At 34.4% G+C, this 19530-nt stretch overlaps 5 protein-coding genes across 6 annotated transcripts in view; 3 read left to right on the top strand and 2 right to left on the bottom strand.

Annotated features, from left to right (window-relative positions):
- LOC111462697 (epoxide hydrolase 4-like) overlaps window positions 1-1343 on the bottom strand; it is a 2402-nt gene extending 1059 nt beyond the window's left edge. The window contains exon 1 of the mRNA XM_023106395.1: window positions 607-1343. Coding sequence (XP_022962163.1) covers window positions 607-1317 — 711 coding nt within the window. The 5' untranslated portion in view covers window positions 1318-1343. The remainder of the gene's footprint in view (window positions 1-606) is intronic.
- A 1409-nt stretch (window positions 1344-2752) lies between these two features.
- LOC111462909 (V-type proton ATPase subunit c''1-like) lies at window positions 2753-4417 on the top strand. Its single transcript, XM_023106720.1, has 4 exons — window positions 2753-3028; window positions 3124-3201; window positions 3569-3739; window positions 3862-4417. Exons 1-4 carry the CDS (start codon window positions 2901-2903, stop codon window positions 4031-4033), a joined length of 549 nt encoding a protein of 182 aa, XP_022962488.1. The 5' UTR covers window positions 2753-2900; the 3' UTR covers window positions 4034-4417.
- Window positions 4418-6474: 2057 nt separating this feature from the next.
- On the top strand, window positions 6475-10004 carry LOC111462371 (N-alpha-acetyltransferase 50-like). Its single transcript, XM_023105905.1, has 3 exons — window positions 6475-6728; window positions 7958-8080; window positions 9511-10004. Exons 1-3 carry the CDS (start codon window positions 6575-6577, stop codon window positions 9726-9728), a joined length of 495 nt encoding a protein of 164 aa, XP_022961673.1. The 5' UTR covers window positions 6475-6574; the 3' UTR covers window positions 9729-10004.
- Window positions 10005-12389: 2385 nt separating this feature from the next.
- Window positions 12390-14012, bottom strand: LOC111462996 (EG45-like domain containing protein). Of its 2 annotated transcripts, XM_023106826.1 has the most exons (4): window positions 13926-14004; window positions 13075-13238; window positions 12680-12980; window positions 12390-12593 (listed from the first exon to the last, which is right to left on the bottom strand). In XM_023106826.1, exons 2-4 carry the CDS (start codon window positions 13190-13192, stop codon window positions 12587-12589), a joined length of 426 nt encoding a protein of 141 aa, XP_022962594.1. In that variant the 5' UTR covers window positions 13193-13238; window positions 13926-14004; the 3' UTR covers window positions 12390-12586. The 2 variants fall into 2 exon arrangements, with proteins under 2 accessions (XP_022962594.1, XP_022962593.1); XM_023106825.1 differs by having other exon boundaries at window positions 13075-14012.
- A 1567-nt stretch (window positions 14013-15579) lies between these two features.
- Window positions 15580-18206, top strand: LOC111462995 (ammonium transporter 3 member 1-like). Its single transcript, XM_023106824.1, has 3 exons — window positions 15580-16252; window positions 17036-17321; window positions 17459-18206. Exons 1-3 carry the CDS (start codon window positions 15653-15655, stop codon window positions 17995-17997), a joined length of 1425 nt encoding a protein of 474 aa, XP_022962592.1. The 5' UTR covers window positions 15580-15652; the 3' UTR covers window positions 17998-18206.
- The last annotated feature ends 1324 nt before the right edge of the window (window positions 18207-19530 follow it).

Genomic DNA, 19530 nt, shown 5'->3' with positions numbered 1-19530 from the left:
AAAAAAAAAAAAAAAAAAAAAAAAAAAAAAAAAAAAAAAAAAAAAAAAAAAAAAAAAAAAAAAAAAAAAAAAAAAGTCAAAACAATTTAACACCATACACAATTTGCAATATTTATATTTATTTATTTTTTGTTTATTTTGTCTTTTTTTAAAGGTCAAACCAGACGTCACCTAATAAATAATAAAGCTTTAAATTATTGAAAAAATAATGGGATGGTTTTTCTTACCAACAATTATTTACCACCGTCTCACTTTTAAATAATATCTTGAAATATAAAATTACTATGATTTCTCGTGATTAAAAAGATAAACTAAATTGGCTGACTGGTATGTTATTCCAAGCGTTCACGATATCTTCGTAATTCCATTACGTTACGAAAACATTCTAGCCAAATCATAAATTATATTTATATAATTATTTATCCGAATAATTGATAAATATAATTAATCCTTTCGTTTTTTTTATTTAAATATATAAAATATCTTATTAAATTTTAATAATATTTTTATGACAGAAAAAGAATAAACAAATAAATAGATTAAAGAAATATTTAAAAGAAAATAAATAAATAATAATAAAATAATATAAACGAATTTTGTCCTTACATGGATGAAATCGTTCAAGAAGAAGTCCGGCATCCGTCTGCCCACTCCCTTGAATACAGCAAGCTTCATTAACGTCCGTAACTGTTCCGCCGTCATCGGCAGCAAAAATTCATCGATATTCTCCACGTTAGCTCTTTTCAACATCGCATCGTTATCTTTCCGTCTCATATTAACGCCGGAGCTCGCGATTACAACTTTCTCGATCCTCTCCGGCCAAATCCTCGCCATATGATACGCCACAAATCCGCCGTAGCTCGTTCCCATCACCGAGTATTTCTTCACTCCGATCTTCTCCAGAAGCTTTCCGATCGAGATCGCCTGAAAAACCTCAGTCCTCTCCGCCGATTTGGTCGTCGAATCGCCGAAGAAGACGAGGTCGGGAACGTAGACGTCGAAATCATCGGCGAGGAATTGGACTTGTGGACGCCATTGCCAAATCGCCATCGGGCCGAAGCCGTGGAGGAGGAGGAGGGAGGGTTTCGCGTTGGATTTACTGGGCTTAGGGCCCCAAAAGGAAAGAGTCGTTTCGGCGTCGATGTCGATGGCTTGCTGCGTAAGGCCCGCGGCGGTGAAGCAGCGGCGGAGATAGCCGCCGTACAAGGATACGAGGCTGAGAAACGACGGCCACATTGAATTGATTTGCGCGGCGCCGATTATAGCGTGAGTTCTTAGGAGACCTTTATTATCATAATGAAACCACGTTAGAAACATTGCCCATTATATCCTTTATTAATGCCATGCTAATCCAAAATTTTAATAATATTTATTCCATTTTTCTTCAAATTATCATTTAAATTAGGATTAAATTAGGAGTTTAATCTATGAAAATTAAAATTTGTGTTTATTTGGTCTCTCTGATTTTTAATTTTAAAAAGTATAGAATTTAGGCTAATAATATTTTCTCGAAATTAATGGGTCTCATTTCACCTACTCGTGACCTACCTTGGAAAATAATTTTTCTTTTAACTCACAATCTTTATATGAAATACCATCTAGTAGCCAACTACCAAGCTCGGCCATTAATTATGGGCACATATTTTCCATATATAGACCAACCATATAATAAATGAAAGTATATAAATATATTGATCGTTGAATCTTTTGTAGGTGGGGACGGGGAAGCTTTTCCCGTCGTGTCTCTACCTCCTATTTTAATCTTCATTCGTGTAAAATTTTCTATTCATCTTTACAATAATCGAATTATGATTTTCGGTGAAGAATTTGCAGCCTCGAGTTCCCTCCAATAATTTGTTTCTTTACTTAATATATTATTTAAAAAATAATTTGGTGATAAATTATTTTTATTTTTCAATATAATTTATATTAAAATATAAATTTATTGTAATAAATCCTAAAGTTTAGGATTGAATTTTGTCTAATAAATTTTTAGACTTTAATTTTTTTTTTTTAAATACAATACGTACACAAATTTTAAATCTCGAGTCTATTAGGACTCCAAAATTAAAATTTTTTTAAAAAATTTAAGATATTATAAAATTAAAATATGTAATTAATAGGAATAAACTTAAGATTTTACCAAAATTTTTAAATGAAAGCGATGAAATCATGTTAGAAATTACTATACTACCCCCGAATTTAACTTTCCCACGCGCGCGTGGACGTTTTTTTTTTCTCAATGAAAAATCGAGTTCCATCGAATAACCTTTTTTTTTTCTCCTTATTTAATATTTTTTTTAGAAGTATATTATCATTTTTTTTAATATAATTTCTATTAAAAATATAAATCATCTTAATAAACAAAATGTAGGGACATTTTTGTCAATAAAAACATAAAAACATTAAGTTAAATTAAATTTAGTCTGGTCTAGTAAATTTTTGGATTTTACAATTTCTTAAATAGGTTTGCAAATTTTAAATTTTGAAATGTATAATAGGTTTGTAAATTTTTAATATTTTAATAATAAAATTAGAAGTTTAATATTTTAAAAATGATAGAGAATATTGAACACAAAATAAAAAATGAAAAAAAAAAGAAATATTATAAAATTAAGATATGTATTTAATAGGAATAAATTTATGATTTTACCAAAATTTTTAAATGGAAGCCATGAAATCATGTCTGCAATTACTATACTGTCCCCGTATAAAACTTTTTTAACTTTCCCACGCGCGCGTGGACGTTTCTCGATACTCATCCGTAGATCTCCACAATTTTCAGATCAGGAACTCTCTTCCTCCAGGGTTCAGACCGGCGGATTTCAGATCAAATCGAAGTCATCTGAGTAAATAACTGCGACGATCTCAGAATTAAGATCGGAGATTGATAGATAACCATGTCGAGCGCCGTCTTGGTTGCACGCTCTAGCTCCTGGTCTCGTGCTCTCATCAACATCTCTCCGTACACCTTCTCTGCCGTTGGCATCGCCATCGCCATCGGCGTTTCTGTCCTCGGTGCAGCCTGGTGCTGTCCTGAACCTATCTTGTTACGTACTCTTTGTGTTTCTCCTGATGAATGTTTATTTTGATAATTTCCTTGCGGTGTTGCGAATTTGGTAGGGGGATTTACATCACGGGAAGCAGTTTGATTGGTGCGGCGATCAAAGCTCCTCGTATTACTTCCAAGAACTTGATTAGGTGAAGACCCTTAGTTGATGAATTGTTCATTTTCCTATTGAATCGATTGCTACTTTTAAGATGGTCGGGTCGGGATATAGAATTTGGGATTCTTATTGCTTAATTATTGGATTGATACAGCCGAGAACGATTAAACTCGTAAGGTTTTATGACTTTATTTTAGTTTTGAATCTATTAGAACATAATTGAGCACGAGTCTAGTGTTTTTTGGGGAAAAAAATTGTTGAATGTAAGTGTAAATTCCTTCTAGCGTCTGCCTCTACCAGCTCGAATGATCCAACAAGTTTCATTGCCGACGTTAAGCATTAAGCTACATTTTTCTGGTGATTACTTCGATTATAACAACTTGAATGTTGTGTTCTTTCAGCGTAATTTTCTGTGAAGCTGTTGCTATATACGGTGTTATTGTTGCGATTATCTTACAGACCAAGTTAGAGAGTGTGTCAGCATCTCAAATCTATGCCCCCGAGTCTCTAAGAGCAGGATATGCAATTTTTGCATCTGGAATCATAGTTGGCTTTGCTAACCTTGTCTGCGGGTTTGATGGCCTCCCCTTTACTTTTATTTTCAATAAAAACTCTTAAATTAGGCACTTTAAGATTCTTTTACTTCTTATTTTGATTGTTTGTTTTTGAATCTCTTCTGATGCTTTGTTTGAAGGCTGTGTGTGGGAATCATTGGAAGCAGCTGTGCATTATCAGATGCCCAAAACTCCTCCCTCTTCGTGAAGATTCTAGTAATCGAGATCTTTGGCAGTGCACTTGGGTTGTTCGGAGTGATCGTCGGGATAATTATGTCAGCTCAAGCCTCTTGGCCTGCAAAGACAGGTTGATGATCTGCCTCTCGGATTTCAAACACGAAATGTTGAAGTTCAATCATAATGGAGCCAGGGTAACTTGTTTTTCTACTCTTAAGCTCTGCAGTTTCCCTCTTCAATAGATATATGATATTCTTGTATAATCTAGAGTGGGAAGTGTATATGCATCTTTTAATTATCTGAGCATCATTCATCTTCCCTTGGAGAACCATTTCAATCATTCTGATGTTGGTTTTAAATATTTCTCCTGTTGCCTTCTTTTTCAATCATTCTGTTCTGGTTCTTTGAAAACACTGGAAATATTCAATAATTCACAGGAGGAAGCCAATGTAGTAGGATTGCTTCCTTTCCCGACGTGTATAACGTATTTTCCTGCAAAATCTGCCTGTCTTCGTTTCATGAATCTTTTTTGATCCAATGATAGTCTTGATATTCATCGTTTCTTTACTGGATAATACTCTCCCAATTGAAAATCATCTCTTGATCTTTTTAGCTAGATCCAATCCAATCAGTTGTTTGTAACATGGCTTCCTTATAATTGAATTGATGCAACATCTGTGTAGCTGCTGTGTAATTTAGAACTTGAGACAGAATTCACATTTGGTTATGTGGATTTGAAGATGAATTCTGTTATATAGGGAAGTTATTAGGCTTTTTATCCTTACAATGTATTGAGTACAATTAAATGCGACCCGAGAGACACTTCCGACCCGAAATCTTACGATGTAATGAATGTCTTCTAAGTTATGAATGCATTTAAGCTTTGGCCTTTTGGACTTTCTTGACCATGTAGACTTCCTGGTCGTATCAATCAATTGAGGAAATATCATTGAAGAAAGGAATGTTTTTCTGTTGGAGTTCTAGGCAGTTCTCTGGTGTAGCTACCCTCAGCTTGAAGGGCCTGCAGTCATGCAGAACCCAACATTGCTTTAGCCTATCCTTGTACCTAGAATGCGGGACTTTTCAAGCAGATAGGCAGCCGAATGGATCGATATTCTCGAGTCGTGAGGAGTTGTGAGATGAGCTGCGTCACATACTAGTACAACATTGTCCCAACCTAGTTGTTCCAATGGATTTCTATCATATATAACATTGATGAAAGACTCTTTTGTTTCTTTAATGACTCTTATAGTCTCAAGAACCCAACTCTAACAGTCCAAGCCCACCGTTAGTAGATATTGTCTTCTTGAACTTTCCCTCAAGGTTTTTAAAATGCGTCTACTAAGGAAAGGTTTCCACACCCATATAAAGAATGTTTCGTTCTCCTCAACTGATAGTGGGATTTCACACAAACCTTTTCTATTTGTTTGTGCATCTCCTTACTATCTTGTACTCTAATTGTCACCGGGTTACCCTACATTTGTTTTGCTCACTCGGGTCAACTGACACAAACTAAAAGATTATTGTATAGAGCTTTACTCGAATAAAGGTCTACATCATAAGCTCATTTGGGCAAGCAACTACTTCTGAGCTGTGACTCTGGTTGATTGGTATACCAAATCCAGTTGATCATTTTCTTTGGAAGCTCGTAGAGCACAATGCGTGAGTAGCGGATTCTAAGTGAAATAAAAAACTACTCTCCAAGCACAATGAACAGAATATCTAGAGATAGTTAAATACGTCACAATTTCCTTCTAGAAGCCCTTAAAAAAGGTTGAGAGAGAACTTATTCGAAAAAACAATATTTAAGGTTGAGAGAGAACTTCATCAAAGTCACGTGGCGATTCGATTATCTATCCAAATCCGATAATCGTACTTCGGGTTTGAAATTGAGGAGTATAAAATATAAATAAATAAAGATTATATTCAAACGAGAGTAATTTTATAAAAAAAATTATTGTTAAAAAATACTTGAAATAATTATTATTTATGCATGGCTAAATTACTAAAACTTCAAATTTAAACGCGTTTGATTTACAGTAATTGAGTGAATTACAGTAACTTACAGAACTTTTAATAATTAAATGAGAGCGAAAACAAGAGTGAATTACAGTAAATTTAAATGTTTTATTTTGGTCGGTGTAAAAATTTAATGTTTAAATATAAAACAAGAGTGAAAATGAAGAAACGAGAGTGAATTACAGTAAATTTAAACGTTTATTTCAATACGAGAGTGAAAATGAAGAAAGATTTCTCTAAAAGGAGAGTGAAAATGAAGAGGAGAGTGAAAATGAAGAAAGATTTCTCTACGTTAATTAAACCGGACAGTTGACAACGTTGGAGGACAGTTGACAATATTGGACGGAGTTAGGACAAGAATATATGAAAGTTTTGCTTGGGGAGCAAATGGGCCGAAATAAACGTTTGGGTGAAGGCCCACCAATAAACGTTTGGGCGAAGGCCCACCAATAATCGTTTGGGGTGAAGGCCCACCAATAAACGTTTGGGTGAAGGCCCAATTGACCGTATCGGAGAAGGAGGGACGATTTCTAGTTTTATTACCATTTCCAATTGATACGATCGAGCGGTTTTACTTCGTCTCCGCCAAAGAAATTTCTGTGCGTCTCTCTCCCTCTGAAACTTCCTTCTTCTTTTGTTTTTCTTCATTGAAAAGCAATGGTGGCGGGGCGCGAAGTACTAATTTCGCTCGACGAAGTGAGGGATAAGAACTTGATGCAGCTCAAGAAGCTCAATACAGCCCTCTTCCCTGTTCGCTATAACGAGAAGTATTACGCCGATGTCCTTGCCTCCGGCGACTTCACTAAGCTAGGTCTCATGCTTCTTCTATCCACTTCATTTTCTCTTCTTTCCTTCTCCGTCGTTTCTCTCTTCATCCATTCTTGTTGTTTCTCGTCCGATTCAGCCAATGATCTTTTTGGATTTAGCTACTAGCTATTTGGGAATAGAGAAGAATGTTTGTGGGGTTTCTAGCATTGATTATTTGATTTTAGTTCGATTAGTTGGTGGCTTTTGGATTCCTAAGAACACTTTGAACTGTGGATTTGGCATTCGTTTTTCTGTTCAGTTGCTCTTTGCGACATTATATATAGTACAGGATTTTGAATTTCTATCCTAATTAGTGTTCGTTATGCGAAAGGGATAAGAGGAAACTATTGGAGGAGGAAAAATAACCCATTGGCCACTGTGGGTAGTTTTTTTTTTTTCAGATCATTGAAGCTGTCCGGTGGATGGACTATGATTTTGATTGCTGTTGTGATCATGCGGTGTAAATTTTTGTTTCTTTTATTGTGTGGAAGGGGTTCTGTCCTTGATTTGTTTCTAATTGCGGGTTTTGTCTATTTATTTGTTTATTTTTCTCTCTTGCTGGTTTGATCATGCGGAACCACTAAGAACTTTTGGTTCATTGGATATCCATTTTTCAGTTTCTTCGTCATTGTATTTCTCCTGTTTCCAGCTACTTTCCTAAATGGAGGTCTTGTTGGAATGGATGTTTTGATCTTTCTTCAAAGATAATTGGAATGATCCTCATATTCTTTCACTATTACAGTTGATTATTACACTCGGAGTTTGATATGAATGATTTCTGAAACAATCTCCACTCTAATTGCATTATCTTCATTCACTTTCTTTGTCTATCGTTTTGACAATGCTTCTCCCACGGCCCATCATTTGCATTGTGCATTTCCAATTTAGACTCGTTGCAAACTTGCATGTTTATGCAAAAAATAAACTAGGAGAAAGAACAATCTGTTTCCCTTTTGAAATCTCTGGCTTGGTATTTCAGTAGTTTGATGGCTAGTAGACCCGCAGGCTGCAGCATGCCTAATCCAGTTTATTCTTAAAGGTTGAATGTATCTTCAGAAATAAGATTATCCTGTTTTTCATTAAAAAAAAAAGGTAAAACTATCCTGTTATTCTTGTGCCATACTTAAAAGCTGAATCAGTGTTGGTTAATAATTACTTCATCTATCTCAGTACAATGAATGTATTAGTAGTATTTCAAAAGGCTAAAACAATGTATTTCTATTGATTTTGCAGCATACTACAGTGATATATGTGTTGGTTCCATTGCATGTCGCCTTGAGAAGAAAGAACATGGATCTGTTCGTGTCTACATCATGACCTTGGGTGTTCTAGCACCGTACCGTGGACTAGGCATCGGTAAGTATCGACTTCAAATCTCTTATGAGATTCTTTTTTTTTAAATAGGAGATAGGGTATATTAAAAACAGAAAAGAAAAGAGGTGTCAACCTTATGGCCAATGAAGAGAAAACCCGTATCGTGAAAAGGCTTATCGTATGTTGATATGCAGCTTCCATCCGAATTAATATATATATATATATATATATATATATACATAACCGTAATCACAAAACAGCTTCTTGTGAAGGGCTCTCCAACTTCATGCAATATATTGTACAAAGTTCACTGAAAGGTTCCTGAGGTTTTTCTCTATCTTGAACCATCCTTCCGTTTCTTCCTAGCCAAAGATTCCATTAGAAATCTCTAATTGTACAGTTTTGATGCACTTTAGCTTTGATACAATCTTACAGCCACCAACTAAAGAGAGGTTAAGGAAGCCAAAATTCAAGCTTATCTGGAAAAAAAACAAAGAAGGTATTTCAAAATTCTAAACTGAAGAGAGAATCCTCTAGCAGTAGAAGGCAATGCAAAAATAGATGATCTAGAGTTTCTTCTTCTTAGGGTCCCAGACTGCAAGTGTTTTAGGGGATGGGCCGGCTAGGCAGTAGGCCACCAATGGAATATTTCATTCTTTGGGATTTTTCCTTTACAGATCTGATTAGCTGAAAGTATCTTCAACTTTTGTGACATTGAGAACTGTTCACAAAGTTGACTTAACTTCAAAGTTCTCAATTTTATCTCAGGGCTGAACCGTCCATCTGTGAAGATCTGAGACTCACTGATTTCACTTTTTCTTTAAGAAGGATTCAACATTCAAATTTCTTTGCAAAATAAATAGATTTCTTCCCAGATGCAAATCCCTGTTACAACTGTTGTCATTCCAACTACTGTAATTACTGCTTGTTTATTGTTAGTATCCTATATTGCAGTTCTGGATCTTCCATAAAAAATCTTTCTGTTCAAGTCCATATTTACTGCTAAACCCTCCAAGAGCATTTTCCTCATTAGTAATCTCCTCCTCCACTTAACTAGGAGAGCGTTGTTCCTTTCTTTCAAAGTCCTATAACTAGGCCGCCAAAAGAGGCCAGCCATTTTCCAATTAACTGGATGGCCGTCCTGATCTTGGTTGGCACTGATCTGAAAGAACTCCTTTTATGGTATTCTCCAAGCATTTTACCATCTTTTAGGAGATCTTCTAATATCTGTTAGCAATGTCAGATCATTGTTCCCTAGGTTATTTGACATTTGCTAGTAATCGTGACTAGAATAACCGAATAATAAAATAACGTACTGGCACAAGGCGTGCAAATATAAGTATCGTAGTGGGTCAAAGGGCCCATATATGTGTGTGTGTATACATATATATTCTGTAAAAGCTTTCAATTGAAATGAGAAGTCTTCATTCTTTTAGTTGGTTGTTTTTTTTTATGTTCTTGGTTTTATGCAGGTAGTAAACTGTTAAATCACGTTCTTGATCTCTGCTCAAAGCAAAACATTCCTGAAATCTATTTGCATGTTCAGACGAATAATGATGACGCCATCAAATTCTATACGAAATTCGGGTTTGAGATTACAGAAACCATTCAGAACTATTACGCAAACATTACCCCGCCAGATTGCTATGTTCTTACCAAGTTAATCACTCAAACTCAGACCAAGAAGTAACCTTCCAACTTGAGTTCATTCCTGAGCTGTGTCCTACAAAATTGTTTTGAACCCTCCTTTACCTCCCTATGAATTTAGTTAGTCAATTCAGGTCGAGATCGAATACCGTTGGAGCTAGAGGGCTTTTTGACATGCAAATTTTGTCCCATCTGGTAATTGAGTAAATCTTTCTGTGTGCTTCTTGAGGATGTTTAGAACAAGTTATAAATCTATTTATTGCCTTGTCATTGATGGTTACTTTTGCCCTTAATATGAAATGTTGGCATTGTTTGATTAGGACACTGTTTTAATACTTGTGGAGTAGAAAGGTTCTGAATATTTTTGGCATTCAAAAGTTTAGGTGGTTAGGTAAGAGTTGAATTAGCCATTCATTTATTGATTTGAAGGTGTTTACTCATTGATTCCTGTGAAGATAATCAATTGGTATCAGTGCCATTGTTACACAATCACTTAATTATGCATTCATGATTAGTAGAAAGGGATTGAAGGTGGTGGTGTACTGTTGTTAAACTCCTTTTACTAATTAGTCTGAACAGTGCCCAACCGAATTCCTGGGAGATAATGAGACCGTCACAATGTGATTGATAATCTTTCACAGTTGGATTATGAAAGAGAAAGTGCTTAGAATTTATATCAAGGGATCTAATAGATGTTTTTTTTAATGCTTTATATGTATTTATAAAAAAAAATATATAATTGATTGATGAATCTTTAATATTGAGGTTGGGTAACGGCTCAAGCCCACTGCTAATAGATATTGTCATCTTTGAACTTTTCCTTTCAGACTTTCCTTCAAGGTTTTTAAAACGCATCTAGTAAGGACAGGTTTTCACACTCTTATAAACAATGTGTTGTTTTCTTTTCCGATCGATTTGGGATCTCATAGGTTGAATTCTTCCATCTGTCGATATATCCACATTAGTGTATAATTCGGATGTAGAAATGCCTGGGATCCACCTAATAGCATTCTATATACCAAACTATTGTCTTGAGGATATTCTGGCCATTTCTTATTAGTCAAGAATTGATGTGGAAGGTTTGGAATATTTGTGCCATAATTGGCATATTCTACATATAGAGTAAGAATCACTTCATCAATCATGCCTTAAGACAAGCTTTTTGGCTTTATATTGTAATAAAGTTTCGTTGAATCGTACTCGATATCAAGTCTTCTTCCACCCCATCTTTTCGGTGCCATGTTCAAGACCAAAAAATTCTCGATGGCATAGTTATTGCTCTAATGCTGACCATCTCTCTCACTCGAACTCGGTTCGAACAACAATGACATTATGTTACCTCTCATTCTCTTTTCTTTGGCTATCATCCTCACAGGTCTGAATGCAAATCATCTAAATAACTTATTTTCAAAACTCAATTTAAATGATCAACCAAGAACATTGGTCCAATTCAATTCTTTATGTCTAATAGCTAACTACAAGTCTACCGGCTGTTATAGGAATAGTAGTCTCTAGTGTCGGTTTAGCTTTGAGCCGAATTACTATTCGATTGATTGTTGCATTAACAATTTTCATTATAAATTGTCCAATCGAGCAAACTCTCGATAAAGTTAAATAAACTAATATCAATATATCTTCTTTTAAAAGAATGACATACAGAATATTATAGGTTACGTTCTATTAATTTAGTCGAACACTTCGTCTCGTAATCAGGGTACTTCATTATTTACTTTAAAGTATTAAACGATCATAAGTTAAAAGGTTCACGTACTTTCAATCTATAATATGTCCTTTAACTTCAACCATTGTCTAAACCCTAAACCCTAATTTTAGGTTTATTAAGTTCTTAATATATTCAATAATTTTTTAAAAAATCACTAACCTATTAAACCTAAAATTTGAAATTTTAATATTCTATCATATGAAATAAATTAATTTATGTCTAATTAATTTGTTAATTTAAAAAAATATTGTTTGACATTTAAAAAAAAAAATATATATATATATATATTAGGCATAAAAATTGAGAATTTATAAAAGTTTGTTTTGATTTTCTTTCTTTATTTTATTATTATTATTATTATTATTTTGGAGTACGAATGCAATTGCCATTTTATGATCCGATCACGTGACCACTTTCATTGTCAAATTCGCTTTTGGCCGCCCATGTGAATGCATGCGACTTACACAATTTACACGAATTTTCTATTTTTTTTTTCATAAATTACATGTTTTTTTTTAGCCAAACTAATAAATTTTAACTTTTTATTTAATGCCTAACAAAATTTTAATTTTGTATTTACTCAATTTTAAATTAGCTAAAATTTTAAAAATTAATTATTAAATATGTTATTTCTAATGGAAAGCTTTATAATTTTGTGCCTAATAAATTCGATAATATTTATATAAAAAAAAATCTATTATAGTTAATAGATACCATATTAATTTGTATATTTATTTTATACATATATTAATTTACATACCTTAAATTCCAATTTCTAACAATTATGTTGAATAATGTTCAATTGTCCAATAAAAAAATCATATAAAAAAATATTTTTTAAAGAAAATAAAATGTTGACCCTATAAATTTTGGAAAATATCATTTCAATCCCGACAAAAATTGAAATAGGTGACGAAAACGAGGATGATAAAATTTCCGTCCCTCTGGAATTCAAATATTTATTAGACAATATAAGAAGTATGTGCGGAATTCATATATATATATATATATATATTTCTTTTGAAAATACTATTAATAAGAAAATTAGACTGTAAGTTGTGGTGGGATTCAGATTTGAGGAGGCGAAAAGAACAGAAGAAATTAGATGTGTGTCAATGGCGGAAACTGAACACAATGGACTTCGGACTTCATCTTCCTCTGCTTGATGAACATTCATTTCAAACCCTACAAAAATCCACAGAAAATTCCATTAAAAAAAAAAACCACAAAAAATCCCCAAAATTCAAAGAAAAAATCTCCAAACCACTCACTCCCGAAATTCAATGTTCACGAGCGACACAGATCTTTGAACAATGGATTTATACGCCGTCGTCGACAACACCATCGTCGTATCCCCTCTCGCCGGCTTCGTCACCGTCGAAATCGCACGATCCACGATGGTCACCTGAATAATCTGATCTGGAACGCACGACTTCGGCACATCGGCAGAGAAGCACCTCACTTGGTACTGTCTTCCACATGCCGCTCCATTCTCCCATATTCCTTCTCCGGCCGCCGCAAACAGGTTGTTGGCCGGAAACGCCGAGGTATCTTTTCCGGCACAGGCGGTGGCTGTGTCAAATTTCATTCATTCATTCATTCATTCATTCATCGCCGCCGCAAAACGAAGAAATTCGAAAAATTAAGAACATTAATGCGAACTCACGTAGATAAGGAGCGGTGTAGAATGTAGCAGTGCCGAGGTCTCCATGACAGAATTGGAAGAGGTGAGCGGCGAAGAAGACGGAGAAAAGGAATCCAGAGAGGAACAGAGGATTCGACATGTCGTTCAGTTCCTTATGAACAAAAACCTGTTCTTGATTGATTTATCTCACCCCACCTAATTCTAATTTATTTTTTTCTTTCATAATTTTTTGAAATATATAGTAAAATTCAAATTTAGATTTAGGACTTGCCAAATATAACGGCCAAATTTCGATAATCAAGGAAAAAATTTTAAAAAAAATTATTTTTTTTGGATGTTCCTTTCTTAAAACGGAACGAACAAAAATAGAATTAGGTTAATTATCTAACTTGGTTTGTGGTCCCCACACATAATAATGTCAGGTCGACTATGATTACATGACATTACAGTCATGGATACATAATCTAGAGGTACTTGGTACCTCGATTGAAGAGCGGAACGAAATGAATCGGTTTGTGGTCCCCACACATAATAATGTCACATTGACCATGATTACATGACATCAAATCGTAGAGGGGAACAAAATATTTCTTAAAAAGATATGGAAACCTCTCCCTGATAGATGCGTCTTATAAAATCGTGTTTTAAAATTGTGAAGTTAATAGCGATATATAATGAGTCAAAACGGATAATATCTGCTAACGGTGAGCTTGAGTTATTACAATTTATAAATTTTTTTATACTTCTATTTCTAACCGAGATTTATAATATAATCTTAATAGCTATAATGATAAGGTCAATAACAATCGTATATGCATACAACGATTCTTTCTTTCTTTTCCTTACATGAAAACATGTAGAGATTTGCTGACCTTAATAGAGATAGTAGCGGAAATCATCGAGAGGACTTTTGAGCAAATTTCGGAAGGGAAAACGTGGAAAAAGTTGTAATTTTTAATTTTGTAAGGGTTATTTGACAATTAGAAGGGTTTTATGGAGGGATTTGTTAAGCGTAAAAGAGATGGCTTAAGGAAAGAAAGAAAAGGTCTTTGGTTATTTGCTTCAAAGCAATGTATTTCATTAGCGTATAAGAGAGAATGATATAGAGAATAACAAAAGAAGCTATCTATATGAATGGATGCATTTCTAGGTCTTCTTGTTTTGGGGTTCAACCTACTTCTCGATTCTTGGTTAAAGAGAAGAACCAAGAATGGATGTAGAAACTTCTCCTAGAGACAGGTTTTAAAAATTGTGAAGTTGACGATGACGTGTAACGGATCAAAACGGACAATATCTACTAGCGGTGGGCTTAAGTTGTTACAAATGGTATCAGAGCACCAGGCGGTACTCCACCAAAGATGCTGGTCCCTTAAGTGGGTGGATTGTTAGATCTCACCTCGGTTGGAGATAGAAACAAACATTTCTTATAAGAGCGTGAAAACTTTTTGCTAGTAAATGTGTTTTAAAAATTGTGAGGCTGACAACGATACGTGATGGATCAAGGTGAACAATATCTACTAACGGTGGGTTCAGGTTGAAAAACACGATCGCCTACAAATGAAAGACTTTTTTGCGTTCAGTCAATATATGCAGATTGAATCGGTCTCTAAGAAACCCTGAAAGCGTTACCGGGTACATGAAAGTTGTTAAAAATAAGAAATAGAATTAGGATTAAAGGTGTGTATATAGGAGAATACAAGCTAGCAACTAATACCTACCGATAATAAAATATAAATTAATTAAATATTAAAAATAAAATAAAATATACTACTAATCAAATCATAAAATAAAAATATATTCTTCAAATATTTATCTCAACAAAAATGACGAAGTTGTTTTGAGTACAAAACCATGCTTGTCTCTTGGAGCGAATAGGATGATCGGGCTAAGCGGAGCCTCTCTTCATGGAACGGAATCTAAATAAATAATTAATTAATTTAAAAAGACACAGCTAAAAGTTGGAAAATAATATAACGAGAATGCAAGTGTTCGACATTCACAAAGTTTTTGGCCATTAATGGCTCTATCAACTTCCCTTTTCTTTATCTAAATCTTTGAAGGCATCGCCTCTTCTAAGCTTCTAATTGGATCACACGCCCAATTATCAGTGGTTTCTTATTATATAAAACTTTAAACCATATTTATTTATTAATTTATTATAAAATTTCAACGGTTAAAATAGAACCTTCAATTACCCAAAAAAAAAATAATAACCCAAAAAAAAAAATAATAAATAAAATTGAAAATTAGACTATATAATATTGTTCACCTTGAGCATGAGTTATCGTGACTTTGCTTTGAGCTTTCTCAAAAATCCTTATATCAATAGAAATAGTATTTCTTACTTATAAACCTATGATCTTCTACTAAATTAACCAATGTGGGACTCACTCCTAACCATCTTCAACATTAATTATGAAAATTAAAAAAAAAAAAAAAAATTAGAAGGCCACGACAAAAATAAATAAATAAATAAAAGGCCATATTCGAACAGCTTATCGTCACAATCCAAGTCGCAGCCCCCAAGTTATAAGCCGTCGAATCCCCAGCTGGTTTCAGAATCAACAAAAATAATTTCCCCCAAAACCAAAGGAAAAAGATGAGCCTGATCGTCCCACTGCCATCAAACCTCCTCCCAGATCCGGCGAACCCGGAATGGATGAGCAAAGGCGACAACGCCTGGCAGATGACGGCGGCGACATTGGTGGGGCTGCAAAGCGTGCCAGGTCTGATAATCCTATACGGCGGGGCGGTGAAGAAGAAATGGGCCATAAACTCAGCCTTCATGGCGCTGTACGCCTTTGCGTGCGTGCTGGTGTGTTGGGTGGGGTGGGGGTACCGGCTGTCGTTTGGGGATAAGTTACTGCCGTTTTGGGGGAAGCTGAATGTGGCGTTGGACCAGCAGTTTCTGCTGGAACAGGCGTTTAGTGGGAAGCTGCCGTCGGCGACAATGGTGTTCTTTCAATTCGTATTTGCGGCGATTACTCTGGTTTTGATTGCAGGGGCGCTGCTTGGGCGGATGAACTTCTACGCTTGGATGCTGTTCGTGCCGCTTTGGCTTACGTTTTCGTATACGTTTGTGGCGTTTAGTATTTGGAGTCCTAATGGGTTTTTCTTTAAAATGGGACTCATTGATTACTCTGGTGGCTACGTCATTCATTTGTCCTCTGGCGTTGCCGGCTTCACCGCTGCATATTGGGTACCAAACATAATAACATATAGATATATATATATATATATATATATATATATATAAACCTATAAAATATTCTTAAATTTTCAATATTATTTTAAAATTACTCTTCAATTTTAAAAATATTAATACTCCTAACATTTATTTTTTTTTAAAAATTACTATCCAAATGGTTAATTACCTTCCCATGAATCAACTTAAAGTTTTTTTTTTTTTTTTTCTTTTCAGGGATATTGATATTAATTTTGAAATTTAATTGGTATATTTTGAAACGTGGTATTAATAATTTTCAACCTAAAATAATTTTTTAATTAATTTTTATAAAAATTTAAGGATATTAAAGAAAATTTTAAAAACTCAAATTATTTTTAAATAAATTATTAACCGTTCTAAAATTATTATATTTTTTTAAAATATTTTAAAAGTTAGTATTATTTAAGAAAGATAATTTATTAGACATTTTTTATATTTAAGATTTTTTTTTAGACATTAACAAGAATTAAAGTTGTAATTTAATTTATAAATTATAGGTTAAATGAGGGGTTTAGTCATAAAATTTGGTTTATGTCTATTTAATTTAAAAAATGTCTTATAAATCTTAATTTTGCGTTAATATCTCAATTAAAAAAATGTAATAAATTTTTAATTTTTTAAAAATTTTGTGATCTTATTAAACTCGAAATATAAAATTTAGAGTCATTTAAAAAATTGAAGGATAATTTTACTAAATTATAAATTAAAATGGATGAGTTTTACTGTGTAAATTGAAATGGAAAATGTGTCCGTCAGGTTGGGCCACGGCTGTCCAAAGACAGAGAAAGCTTCCCTCCAAACAACATTCTTCTAATGCTGGCCGGAGCAGGGCTGCTGTGGATGGGCTGGACCGGGTTCAACGGCGGAGACCCGTACGCCGCCAACATCGACGCCTCACTGGCAGTTCTAAACACCCACGTTTGCACCGCCACCAGCCTCCTCACTTGGCTCATCTTCGACATAATCTTCTTCCGAAAGCCCTCCGTTATAGGCGCCGTCCAGGGCATGATCACCGGCCTCGTTTGCATCACCCCCGCCGCAGGTCCCTCCCTTATTAACCCCCCACCATCTTTTTTACCCTCTCTCTCTCTCTCTCTCTCTCTCAGTAATTATTCATTTAAATTAGGTAAATTTTTTTAACTTTGGAAGCAAAGTAAAATTTTGTGAACCCAAATCCAGGAGTTGTCCAAGGATGGGCCGCGATTATAATGGGCTTGCTATCAGGATCCATCCCATGGTTCACAATGATGGTGGTTCACAAGAAATCCGCCATCCTCCAAAAGGTGGACGACACAATGGCCGTGTTCCACACCCACGCCATCGCCGGCAGCCTAGGCGGCATTTTAAGCGGCATCTTCGCCGAGCCACGCCTCAACTTCGTCTACTACGGCGCCTACAACAAGTACGTTGGCCTTTTCTACGGCTTCAACTCAAAGCAAGTCAAGCTCGGCTTCCGCCAACTCGGCGTCCAGCTCCTTGGTATCCTCTTCGTCACCCTCATAAACATTATCGTCACTAGCCTTATATGCGTCCTCCTCCAATACATCGTGCCACTCCGAATGTCCGAGGAGGACATGGCCATTGGCGACGAGGCCGCCCACGGTGAAGAGGCCTATGCTATTTGGGGCCAAGGCGAGAAGATGGACTCTTCTAAGTACGATATTGAAGTCCCGGTTGTGGCCAAGCATAGGCATGCAGGCCATGTTGAAATGGCATGAGATCCTTGGTTATTATCCACTCAGCTGAAATTGATCTTTACATACTACAATGCAACAACTTTTCTCATTAAGGATGCATTTCTTGCAAAATTGTAGTATCGATTCAGTGGTTTAATTCGTGTAATAAGAGCGAGCATTTGGTTTAGCTTTGAACCATGGTTTCATATATAAAAAGTGATATAGACGTTAAATAAAAGTTTATATTTTAATTTACATTTTACGTGTACTTCACCTTAGTTTATTTCAAATTGAATTCAGTGTTTTCTTTTAAGTTTAAATTCTTGGCGCATTCTATGTTTTAAAATTTTCCCAAAATAATATTATAATCTAATATTAAAAAGTTTAAAGATAATATGTGAGTTTCATGTCTGTTAATTTTTATATTCTTGTCTATTTTAAAAATTTTAGACATTTTTTTAACATAATTTTAAAAAATTTAAAATTTTTAATAGTTGACAAACCTAAAATTTATAAATATTTTTATTAATTTAACTTAAAATAACCATCCTTTTTTTAAGATTTTAAATAATTAATTTTAAACTCTTAAAATATGAGGCAATTATAAAAGAAAAAGAAAATCAATTTGAAAAATGGTATATACTTCTGAATTAAATCCTATATTTACTGAAAAGTGAAACAACAAATTTAATGGTGCAGTCACGTGGATGCTGAATGTTACACCTGGCGCCACGTCATTTACAACAACTTGCGAGTCACTAGTCAGTTGTCGCCACGCTACCCGAAGAATCCTCACCGTTCATTAATTCTCATAAAAATAAACACTAATTTTGTATGCTAAAAGCATCGCATCTAGAACATTCCGTACACGTCGAGGATCCAATTGAAAGTACAAAATATGCTAGAAAAGCCCATTTAGACCCTTTAATAAAAATATACCTTGATTTTGTAATTTATTTTTAAAAATATTTTTAATTTTTTTTAATAATATCCTCAATTTTTTAGTATTATTAATTATGAATAAAAAACAATAGTTAAATATTTAAGAGGAAACAGTTAAATATTTTTTTGAAAATATTTTAGAATAAAGTATAAATTGGAAATTGGTTGGTGAGGGTTTCTATATTTTATTATAATTAAATTCCATGTTCAATTGATCTGGCATTTGGAATGTCGGTGTTTGAATGGAGGACGAAGACCGGTCTGACCGATGATGAGACGCGGATTTCCCACCTGTCGGTGTGCTGCGATTAATCGCCGGCGGATACACGGCGGCTGCTTAGCTGTCATGGATGAAGCCAAAAGTTACACCTGGCCACCGCAAAAAAAAAACGCGGAGAAAATCTCTTATTGCATTTTTTTCGCGTTCCATATTTATGACCGTGGAACCAAATTTCATCCCCTATGGGCGGCTTCACGCTCTTATCGTGAGCCTCCCCTAATTTATTATATTATTTTATTAAGTTTATAAATACTATTTTTCACTTACTTTATAAAACTAGTTTTAACATTTATACTAAAATTAAAAAACAATGTCAAACAATTTACGTTTAACAAAAAAAAAAAAAAAAAAAA

Source organism: Cucurbita moschata, unplaced genomic scaffold (genome assembly GCF_002738365.1).
Source record: "Cucurbita moschata cultivar Rifu unplaced genomic scaffold, Cmos_1.0 Cmo_Scf00027, whole genome shotgun sequence".
In the NCBI taxonomy this organism is placed as follows: Eukaryota; Viridiplantae; Streptophyta; class Magnoliopsida; order Cucurbitales; family Cucurbitaceae; genus Cucurbita; species Cucurbita moschata.
The sequence above is the reverse complement of the archived record's forward strand: the minus strand, read 5'-3'. Positions and strand labels throughout refer to the sequence as shown.